This window comes from Rhipicephalus microplus, chromosome 1 (genome assembly GCF_043290135.1).
Source record: "Rhipicephalus microplus isolate Deutch F79 chromosome 1, USDA_Rmic, whole genome shotgun sequence".
In the NCBI taxonomy this organism is placed as follows: Eukaryota; Metazoa; Arthropoda; class Arachnida; order Ixodida; family Ixodidae; genus Rhipicephalus; species Rhipicephalus microplus.
Window position 1 is genome coordinate 289,945,549 of NC_134700.1, and position 11,415 is coordinate 289,956,963.

Genomic DNA, 11,415 nt, shown 5'->3' on the forward strand with positions numbered 1-11,415 from the left:
GCGAGAGTTGGGCGCAGTTCTGCACGTGCTTTCGTTTCGCGATTTACTGGCAGACGCGGGCAGTGTCTCTTACGGCAGGTTGCAAACGTAGCGAAATGTAACGCGAGTGCCTTGCTGATCGTCGACTTCGAGATCTCGAGAGCCTGCGCGTGGGCGCGATTCACAACAGCCTCCCGCGCCGACAGACGGCGCACCGATCGGGCGGCGGTTCACGCCACTTAGGCGTAGCTCGTGATGAAGCGCTAACCATATCTCGCTCGGTCCCAGAGTGCCCAATTGTGTACCGCTGCTTGAAAGGCTGCAGACCACCACAATTCGATATCCGCGTGTCCAAGTGTGTCTTGTAACAATAAGCATGAGTTGCTTTCGCTAAGCGCCGTGAAGTGGCGCCTTGTGTCCAGTCATATTCAGAAAGCGAGTGAACCAAAATGGCTGCGTACCGCACGAGCGCTTGACTGTGTCCTCGTTATAAGTGAAAACTTTTTTTTATTAGTTTTAGCGTGAACGACAACGTCTATAGTGCATCTCTTTAACTGTGCATGCCCTGAATATCATACTGATTGTAATTTCGGTCTGATACGTTTGTTGCACGCAGTTATAAAGACTTCAACAAAAATTCAGGAGTACCCAAATGGGTACCATCACATTTTGATACAACTGTTCAATTTTCTGAGTTCATAATACTTCTGTGTTGATTTTTAAGGGCACGAAGCCAAATAATCCAGTCGGCCGACAGCTTTTTTCACTAGTGCAATCTCGGAACTAAGGAGGCTATAAAGTCAAAGGCTAAATATCACTCCTGCTTTGATTTTAGACACCAGTCATAACCTCTGCTAGGTTAATTCTGAATGGGTCTATTTTATCTTCACCGTCTCCAAACCTCAATGTAGTTCAGCCTCATTTTTTATAGCTGTAGGGTGAATGCCTTTACAGAGAAATACCAGTAGTTGAACCGTTCATTCCTCCTCTCCACACGCACCACGCTGTGTCTCTTCGTACTTGCCTTGGTACAAGTTGTTATGGTTGAATTAACTTTATTATGCTCCAGAGTACGCGTCATTTTTCGTAGATCTTTTCTTTGCCAATTTTCTGGTTTTCGTTGGCTAAGCGACGCGCCCGACTCTGGCCTCAATTTGGGGTCTCGCGCGGCACTCTGGCTTCCTCTTCGCCGTTTTACCGTCCTTTAACTTCGTTCGCTGCCACTTTTCACTGTGTCCTCCGAGTAACGACGGACGAGACGCACCGACAATGCAAGAACTGTTTTTCACAATTCCAGTTTACAAATCCGTTAGAGCGAAAAAAGAAAAAAAAGAAATGAAGAAAGAAGGAGAAGAAGAACAAGAGAGAGAGAGAGAAAAGAAAACCGGATATAGTAGCTATGGAAATTGCCGACGTTAGTTCACTAATTTCATAAGTTTACAGCTTGTATAAGAATGTTACCTCGTCAATGACAGTGTTCAAAAACTCCTCACAAATAACAGCTGAGCCATTGAAGGATATCAAATAATTTTCCCGCTTATGACCTATCGCGATATATTTATCGCATTTCTTGTTGACAAATTATAGAATTGTTAGCTTGATAGTGTAGGTTTTCCATTAAATTTAGCAGTTCCAAAGAACAAAAAGATAAGCGGTTAAAATAAAAAGAATGAGAACTCCCGCGCCATGTAAAGACTACATATGAAAACCGTTTTTCTACACCCAGCAACGCCACAAGCCAAACTTGTCAAATCGGTGCGCTATAAAGGAAAATTTTGCCCACGCAACACCTTTTGGACCTTTCGTTTGTGTATTCATGGTACGTGCGCAAATTTTTCATTATGCAGCCAAACCAACTAGCCCGCCATTATCGGCGCGCTATGGCACTGAGACCGGTTGTGCTCCAATTACTGTCTGCGGAATAAAGCGACAGAAATATGCAAGTGCATGCAGATAGCGGGCAGACTAGTTGTCGCCTGGCTGTCATATATTTTGCAGCCGCGCCATCATGACGTCGCGCTGCTCGCCGGAACGATCACTAATAGGCATGTCATGAATACGTCCTATTGTCGTCAGCTGCACTCTAGCGTGGTAAATATACAACTTGGAAAAATTGCGATTGAATGACACGGAACAGTGTGATAATGCGAGTTTGTTTCTAAAAGGGAGGGCCTATAAACATATCGCGAAAATAGGACTGTTGACGAGAACACTCGACAACGCGAAGATATGTAAGCAAGGTTACTAGCGTGGCATAAAATGTGAACTGATATAATCAAGGGAGTTTACGGTGCATGCACTACAAAGTCAGTATACGCGTTCGAGAACCATCCGTGAGGCCTTGTATATGTACCGCAGAGAGACAGACAGGCAGACAATGAACATTATTGAGGTTAAAATTAACACTTAAGAGCAGTAGAGTGAACGGCGGAAAAATTGTCCGATACTTTTTAAAATATATGCATGCGAATACTTTTAGCAAAAGCTTTGATTTATTTGTTGGAATGTATTAACGCGTACCTTGGCCAACTAACTATTCAAGGTATGCCTTAGTATCTCAGCTTGATTGTGATAATGATTAGCAATAAGCAAATTATCAACATTTGAAGTATTAATTTTTTGAAAATTTCAAAGCCCGTTGAGATATATCTAACGGTGTACTCGCAGAAATGAAAAAAAATATGATAGCAGTGACTGTAGTGGTTGAGTTTTCGTAAAACATATCTGGGACAGTTTTTTTTACATGTTCCTCTCATGCTAGACTTATCCGTCGTTGTATACATCCACCTAAGTATCATAAGATGGCTGTAAGGCGAAAACTGTCCTTACTTTCTTCACACGTCACGAAAATGCGGTGGTGCTATTGTCGGGTGTTCCGCGCGGTGGGCAAAGGCCGCCGTGCCTACTGCTGTTGCTGCTGTGTTTTCGCTGGCGCGTGCGCTGTTTGTCGTGTACCGATGCGCTGTCACGGTTGTTTGCGCGGAAAGGAAAGAAAGATGAATTAGGCATTTTTTTCTTTCTTGGGGTACTACGATGTGAAGATTTTGGTCTGTCTGTCTGTCTGTCTGTCTGTCTGTCTGTCTGTCTGTCTGTCTGTCTGTCTGTCTGTCTGTCTGTCTGTCTGCACATTTGTTTGTTTGTCCACCGTAAGGATACCCCAAATGGCACCAAGCGATACCCGGTAATGGCTAACCCCATCCGCAGCGCCCACCAATATTGCTCAAGTTTCAGCGTTCATACTTGTGCGATTGTCAATTAAAAAGCAATTATTGTACATATCTGAGCCAACACAACACGCCAATATTTTGCATATGTGTCTTTATATTAGAGAAGGCACACATAAATAAATCTAAGGGCCGTATAGCGCTAATCACGCAGCGCTGACAGTGCAACGCGAAGCTCAAAAAGGCATGTTTTTGAGCATCGCGTTGCGCTGGCATCGAGTTGGAAACACGCTTTGGTAAGGCGACACAGTGATGAACCTACCCGTCGCTTTGCGTTCTACACCTTATTGCCTCCGAGACAGGCGCGCATCTTTCTCCGTGCGTGCGCACGTCTTCCTTCGTTTTCTAAGATAACTGCCAGATAGCGCTCGTGTATAACGTGCCTCGATATACTCGTTCACCTTCGCTGCATGAATCGAGACTCTCTAACGCAGTGCTTCCAGAATACAATTCACCGATTTTCTCGCGCAGAACATCAAAGTAGCGTTTTGTTAACTTTCTACACACGCATGACTATCGTCTTTCGACGACATTTGCAGTGACACATGCAGATACGGAGCCAATTTTTATGTCTACATTTTTCTGTTTACGAAGACCGTCGCAAGAAAATTAGCCACGGCTGTAAAACGCGCTAACTTGCCTCGTCGGTGATGTTATGGAGCCGATTACCTAGCAAACATTATTCGCTTTGTCATCGTATTGTGGCGCATGACATTTAAAAAAATAAGCATTGCGTGGAGGCAGAAAGAACACGTTTACCTCGAAGCAAGTTAACGTTGTGGATGTATTATTGTCATATGCGAATTCATCATGACTGCTATTGTTGATATAACTTCTACAAGTCTTAGACGTGTCAAAAGGATTTCATTGTACTCGCGTGAACTAAAGGTGTCACTCTGTCATCGAGCATGTGTTTTCTTCTGCGTGGACATGGTTCATTATAGCTATTTCGAACATAACTTTAAAACGCTTCATGAAAGAGAAGCAAAATGCAAATGCGACACCGCGAAATGATTCAAAACTCTGTGAGATGCACTCCGCTATCAGTAAAGCACCCTGCTCAGCAAACACTCACAGACTTCCCGTTGAATGCGTGTTTTGGGGGTATTTGAAATCTGAAGCGTTGTTCCGAGAAGAAATTATATGGCTTATCGATCGTTCCGAGTGATGTATACTGAGGAACGCTGATAGAAGGAGACTCGTTCGTTTGGTTTCTGTATGCTACACGAAATCGTTCCTGTGCTATTCTTGACGAAATCAAGCTTTTATCTAAGGCTTCTCATTCGAGAACCGTTTTTGAATTTTGGCGCGAGAAGCCATTTGTTCAAGCGTCGCTTTCGGGCGGGTCTGATCATCCCTCTTAGCATTTTCACTTGAACAACTTGCGTAGGTAGAAGATGAATCTCTTGAGCCGGGCTTCTTGGTTCATTTGCATAGTTATGAACATCTACGTGGTCCTACGTTCAGTGTGTCGCTCAATTCAACACGTTAAGTGTCTTTGTTCCACTCAAAAAGACAAAAAAATGAAGGAAGACTGGGGCATCTGTGATTGCAAGCATTGATCGGTATGGTTTATTTAAAGAGAGCTTTTTAATTAAAGGTGGGAGTCAATTATACAGCTGCTTTGTGGCTCAGAAACGGGAAACAGTTCTATGCGTGTCGTTTGGATCGTGCACGTTCTCGCTTATGAAAGAATTTTTTTCGCACCGAACTCCGCGCACATGCGCACAATGGATTCAACAATGCAGAAATCGTGCACAGAAGTGAAGATATTGCTTGCGCAATTGCTGTTTGAGAATCGTTGATTAGTTTGGCTGATATGATAAGCAAGTAAACCAGAGAAAAAAAAGCCTTTTTTTTTCTTGCTACCACAAAGGACTTGTTGCTCTTCAAAGAAAAAAAAAAAACTTTCACCCCCATGGCGTCAAGCGCAAAGACCGTTCGGTAGATACTATATGCAAATATCGTTTCGTAAGATTCGCATGGATTTATGTAATGCCTTTTATATGTAATGTAATTCTTGCCTGTCTCCTTACACACTGTTTTATTGCATAAGTGCACTGCGACTGTTTTATTGCTTAAGCGCACTACGACCCCTTCTCTTGCACTGCTATGCGTACTCCGCCCGTAACGCAACAGCAAGTAAGCCGATATTAGGGAGCTTTAGAATACCATTTGCAAGCGCTGCGGGCGTTGCGGGCGTAGCGAGCGCCGTATGAGATTTAGTATAGCGTTTTCCCTGCTTCGAACCGGAACGCACGATTGCAGCGACACCGTAGCCTCGAAACCTGCGCTTGCGGGCCACATGCGGGCCGCCATCACCGCACGCAATTTCGGATTTTTCGCGTGCGGTCCGCGAACGCGAACGCCGACTCGCGTTACGACGCATGCGCAGTGGTAGCGACCACACCGCAAGGGCTCGCGGTGCGCTATTCTAAAACTCCCCATTGGGTATAAAGAAGTAGGTTCTTACATTTGCCCCCAGCAAAGCTGCTATATGCTTAATGTAGGCACTTTAAGCTCCCGTTACTAATTGCAGCTTTTATTGACTGTTCATCGTCGCAACCCACTTGTGAACTTATTAATTTCAGCTCGATACCAAGCTGGCAAGGCGTTGGCAACAGAGACAACGGAGGTACCAGAACGAGCCTACGGAGGGTTTAACGTGTGTGATGTGTGGGTCGTGTGCCTAGTAGCTAAGTCGAAGGCAAACTTGAAAGAGTGAAAATTTCGTTACCAGCTAGCACCGAACTATGGCTAAATGAAACGACAGAGAGCGAATGGTTCTGCGCAACGAATCTCTTTACACCGAACACTCGCAGTTCATTATTATAGTATTTTCGAAACTGCAGTACTGAAACAATGCTAGTTTGCGATATGTTTTGTTGACGTGGTATTGAATAAGAAAAACAAATTATAATTAAATTACAAAATCAAATATTGGCTAATCTCCCTGAGTGGGTATGAGCGATGTTTGTGGATTAATCATAATCATCGTCATTATCAGCGCGAGGCATGCTTTGTCTCGCCGTGAACGCGCTACTGAGGGCAGCTGCATCACATATCCAAGAGACGATCATCTCAAGGCGCACACAGCCAATCGCTTTTGCAACAGGCTGCCACTTTGACGCTTCTGCTGGAACGGCCTTCACGGCATGAGCAGCACTACCGAATAAGCATCATCCAGTACTGACGAAGACAAGTCAAATGCCGACTCTGAACATGGCACGTCCAGAGTGAAGTCGTTGGCCGCATACAGCGAAGCTCGACCCGAGACGGCGTCCAGCGTGACACCTGGGAGCCACGCTGCGCAAGTACGCGAAGCGTCTAATTCTGCCAGCGGGGAACTACATCGAGTTTGCCGCAATCCGCTTCTGGACTTGATCCTGTTCTTGTGGAACAAAAGAGCGCAGGCACCTCATCGAAGGCCGAGGAGAATCGGGTCGCTATGGAACAAAAGGCCCGACCGAAAGGCGGGAACGTTAAAGCAGAGCCGGTCTCCCGCAAGCCCGACGATGAAGCAAGCCGTGGTCAGCTTGGTTCAGGTGCACCACAGAACAAAGAGGTGAACCGTAGTTCCCCAAAGCCTACTGAAGAAAATGTTTCAGCTGCGATGAAATCATTGGTCGGAGAGCATGCTGGTTCCTTGGCCTCTGGCAGTTCCACCACCCCCGAGAGCAGAACGCAAGATATGCCACAAAGGAAAAGCGAAGATCCCTCAGGAAGCGAACCTTCAAGTTCTAGCACCGAGCCAGGGACGTCTGATGGACTGACTTCAACGAATGGAAAAAACGCAGCTGCGCTATCGGTGGATAAAGTCCGAATTAATACCGTGAAAGAGAAACAGTTGAAATTCAAGCCCGCGGCCCGTGTGGGAGACAACTTGGGAATCAGAGGCGAAGGCTCTGGTCCGGCACAGCCGCGTAATGTTCCGAGACAGGTCGCAGTAGAGAGTCACTCATTCACATTCGACACAAACAAAAGCCTGTCGACAGCACATAAGACCGAAGAAATCCCAGGCACTGAAGGCGAAGACAGATTGGTGAGAAACAAAACGGGTGCTCGTGTTTTTGATTTTAAGAGTCCTATCAGGACCAAAAGCAAAAAAGAAGGTGATCGTGACACATCGACTGATTCGACCCTTTCATCCAACCAAGAAGCGACGAGCGCAACGAATGCGGAGAAAAGCTCCACGGTGAAGGAACATGGGCCGCATAGTTCTTTTAAGCCTAATAATACCGATGAAGTTTCCCATGCTGAAAGGCACCATCGGCTTACCGAGGCAGCGTTAAAAGGCGGGCGATTGGATGATTTATCAGTTGATTCTACAAGACAATTAAGTGTGAGCTTTGATCCTCAGTCAGTTAGAGAAAATGTGTATGAGAACACCGTGGAGAAATGCGAAGTGAAAAGCTCCACGGTGGAGGAACACGGCCCGCATAGTTATTTTAAGCCTAATGATACCGATGAAGTTTCCCATTCTGAAAGGCACCATCGGCTTACCGAGGCAGCGTTAAAAGGTGGGCGATTGGATGATTTATCAGTTGATTCTACAAGACAATTAAGCGTGAGCTTTCATCCTCAGTCAGTTAAAGAAAATGTGTCTGAGAACGCCGTGGAGAAATGCGAAGTGAGGTCAGGAATGAATGTTCAAGAAGGATTATGTAAGGAGAGCAGCAACCAGAGGACACCCTCTCAAACTTCGAACATGATGCCGTCACCATCTTCGGCGCATCTTCCTTTTGGTAAAAGTAGTACGTTTTCTGTAACTAAAATACCTAGGTCTGATCTACAATACAATGCACCGGCAGCTGCTACTTCTACGAAAAGAAGAATTTCGGCTGCGTCGATCTTTACCCCCGACAAGGGTTCACCAAACACTGTCAAGTCGAAGTTGGTTCTCGATGACCTGCCTGCGGCAGCGCTGAGCGCTGACCGTGTACATTGGACAGGAGAAGGGGTGAGCAAGACAGGCAACAATGAAAGCAAAATCACAGCCGAGAGGACTAGTTCGAATGAGCTGCTGCACGAAAATCATCATTCTAACAAGAAGCTCTCCTCAAAATATCATCATAAGGGAAGCAAAGCATCACCGGAGGGTGACGTAGAACACGTTCAATCAACTGCCCGCTTCGGTGTGAGCGCCAAGTCGGAGTCGAACAAAGAATCAAGCCTATTAGGTCGAAGAGCATCGCGCGCGTCGACTGCAAGGAGCTCGCGCAGCCGCAAGAATACGATGCCTCCTACGCTGCCAGACATGGCACACGGAGACAATATTGCGATCGCCGAGCCAGGCATTCCTAGAGTGAACCAACCAGCGCCCTCAGAACGCTACCTGTATTCGATGGCTATATGCCTGGCCATCGCGCTGGTGTTGTTCCTCGGCTTTCTCTTCTGGCCGTCAAGTAAGCATCCAACTCGAGACGAAGATAGTGCGCTTGGTCGGCACAGCGTGAGCTGCAGCTCCTCCAGCTGCGTACAAAACGCCGTATATCTCAGCAACCTGCTGTCCTGGCGGGACGTCAACCCATGTAACGATTTCTACGCGTTCGTTTGCCGGCGCTGGAAAAGCCGCTTCGCTACGCCTTTGAAGGACACATCGGTTTCGACGGACGATGATTACGCCGCCTTCCTCGAAGACGTACTCTACACATCGATTCGCAATGACTCCGGAAGCTCGAAGATACTGCGGCCACTAAGATATCTCCACGACAAGTGTATGAATGTCAAGTTAATCGAGGATGGGGGCTGGAACGCACTTCTCGAGCTGATGTCAGATCTGTCTCTGGACGGCTTCCCGCTGACGCCACCTGTGCGGGACAGCCTCTCTGTGTGGTCGACAGCCGCGAATATATTGCGCATGTCAGGTTCCGCTGCGTTGCTCAGCGTTGGCGTCGCGTCTCATGCTGCATCTCCTAAAACAAACATCGTCTCGGTAGGACCTCCCGAGCTTCTGACGACTGCAGCGAACGTGGACGCCAACGAATCGATCAGGTTGTACACAGCTGCTGTCTTCGCTGCAATCAAGGCGCTCAAGAAGGACTACGTACCTCCCGTGGAGATCCTTGCCATAGTAAAATTCGCCAGCGATCTTGAGAAACTGGGTCAGTCCAGGATGAACACAGATGCTTCAAAGATCGATATCCTGGACTCACGGTCGGATATGTTTGAATTTCTGACTGCAGTATTTCGAGGACGCGAGAAGTCCATTTTTACCGGTGCGAGGTCATACATCGCAATCCATTTACCCGAATTCGTCAGTGACGTCATAGACATGGTTGCAAACTCAGAACCTCACACCGTCATGAATTACTTGGGAGTTCGGTTGATGATTCAAATCGCTCCATTTATACCGGAAGCTGGACTGACCAACTTCTACACTACAATGGTCTTTGGGAAGCACCAAATGGATCTCCCTCGTTGGCAGCTGTGCGTGCGTGCTACGGAAAAAGCCCTGTACCCGCTTGTTCACAGCGTCTTATTCCACGACACCCGGCTTAAAGCATCCATGCCATCCATTGTCGAAGTCGTCACCAAAGCAATCGTAGCATTTATTGCGGAGGTAGACGCTTCGTCATTATTCGAAGACAGTTCCAAGGCTGAGATTCATCGCATCCTGTCGAAAGTCGCAGTAAATATCGTCAGCCCTAGCTGGATCAATGACACTGCTTCTATAGCGAACTACATCGATGGTCTTCCTGCTTTGAAGGCGACGCGGCGCGGGCTGGAGACGTACGTGGCGTTCTTCGAGCACACATTCTTCGATACCTTGAGCAGGGGAACGCGCACACGATGGAGCCGTTCCATCTTCAGCGCTACTTGCTGGTACGAATCGTACCCGAGGACCATCTACGTCCCTCTAGTCGCCTTCAACGTGACACAGGCGTTTCAAGGGAGCGACGATGACTACGTGCAGCTGTCGCGCTTGGCCCCGCGACTGAGCAGATGCTTGCTGGATATGCTTATGGAGGAGAGCAACTCGACGGATGGCACCGTTCGTTGGCTCACAGAAACGTCCCAGTCGAGGCTGGCTGATGCCGAGAAGTGCCTGCGGGGTCGCGCGAACAGTGAGGGCTTGCGGCGGCTCCGCGACGTTCTCGCCGAGCGCGTTGCCCTCCGACTTTTTCGGAAAAGCGACGCTGCCAAGCAGGACCTCGTGACGTCGCTGATGAACGGCCGCGTCATGACCATCACCCAAGTGTTTTTCGTCTACCTCATGCTACAGTCTTGTGAAATGGTTGACGGACCTGAGCGCTCTTGGCCGGCAGGCGTTGACGACTGGAGTATCGCGCTTCGCGATAGCGGCGACTTTAGCAAAGCGTTCAATTGCACAACTGGGTCGCCTATGAGCACGAAGCAAGGGTGCGTTGGTTGAACGTGCACTTGTCGGCTCTGCGATGGGGCTCACGAATGCGAACACTTCGTTTGAACCTTGACGCTATTTTCCGTGACTACGTCTATTTTTTCAAGTTAGGGCGACAAAATCTAATCTGCAACGATCGGCTACAACTTGTTCGTGCTTTTTTGAACTCTGTAAAGTTTTATTTTTCCCACATACGTTTTCAAAACTTTGTCTATTCTATATATAGCGCGAATGCACTAGCATCACTAGTCCCACGACGAGAGTAGCCTATACCGCGAGGTCAAGTCTTCTATCCCTGCTGGGACAGTACGTAGCAGCCATGAATCGATTGTGATGACTTCGTGCTCAGCCGAGTCATTGAAAGCAGTCCCGTGCGATACCGAACCCGAGTGAACAGTAGCCCAAGAGAATGTGAACTGACGTATATATACTTTCTTAGCAAGCTTTGAGTGCAAATTTCATTTCTTGACATAATTTTAATAAACAAGAGTGCTGGGATGGTGTCAGTGGTAGCACATATAGTCTGTTTCCGTGACTGCCCCTTGAGTGTTATGTACTGCTGGGTGGTCATACTTCAAGCGGGCAACTAGGCGGTACATAACCTGCCTTTAACTCAATTGAACACAAGGCGAAGATGTGTTCCCCGCTTGACGTGTCAAGTCCATACGACCGTGAGACGAATCTCTAAGTGCATGCACATGAAAAAAAAAGAAAGCTAGGAAGATGATTCAGACTGTAAAACCAATTATTACTCCTAAATTACTTGTTTCCCAATTGCTTTCTTTATTCATTCATTTATTTATTGTTGTCGCTGAAACTATCTGCTTCATTCCATATATCCGTAATCGC

General features: G+C 47.1%; 1 protein-coding gene across 1 annotated transcript; it reads left to right on the forward strand.

Annotated features, from left to right (window-relative positions):
- Nucleotides 1-8,439: 8,439 nt before the first annotated feature.
- Nucleotides 8,440-10,578, forward strand: LOC119165680 (neprilysin-1). The gene has a single exon (XM_037417779.2). It carries the CDS (start codon nt 8,440-8,442, stop codon nt 10,576-10,578), a length of 2,139 nt encoding a protein of 712 aa, XP_037273676.2.
- The last annotated feature ends 837 nt before the right edge of the window (nt 10,579-11,415 follow it).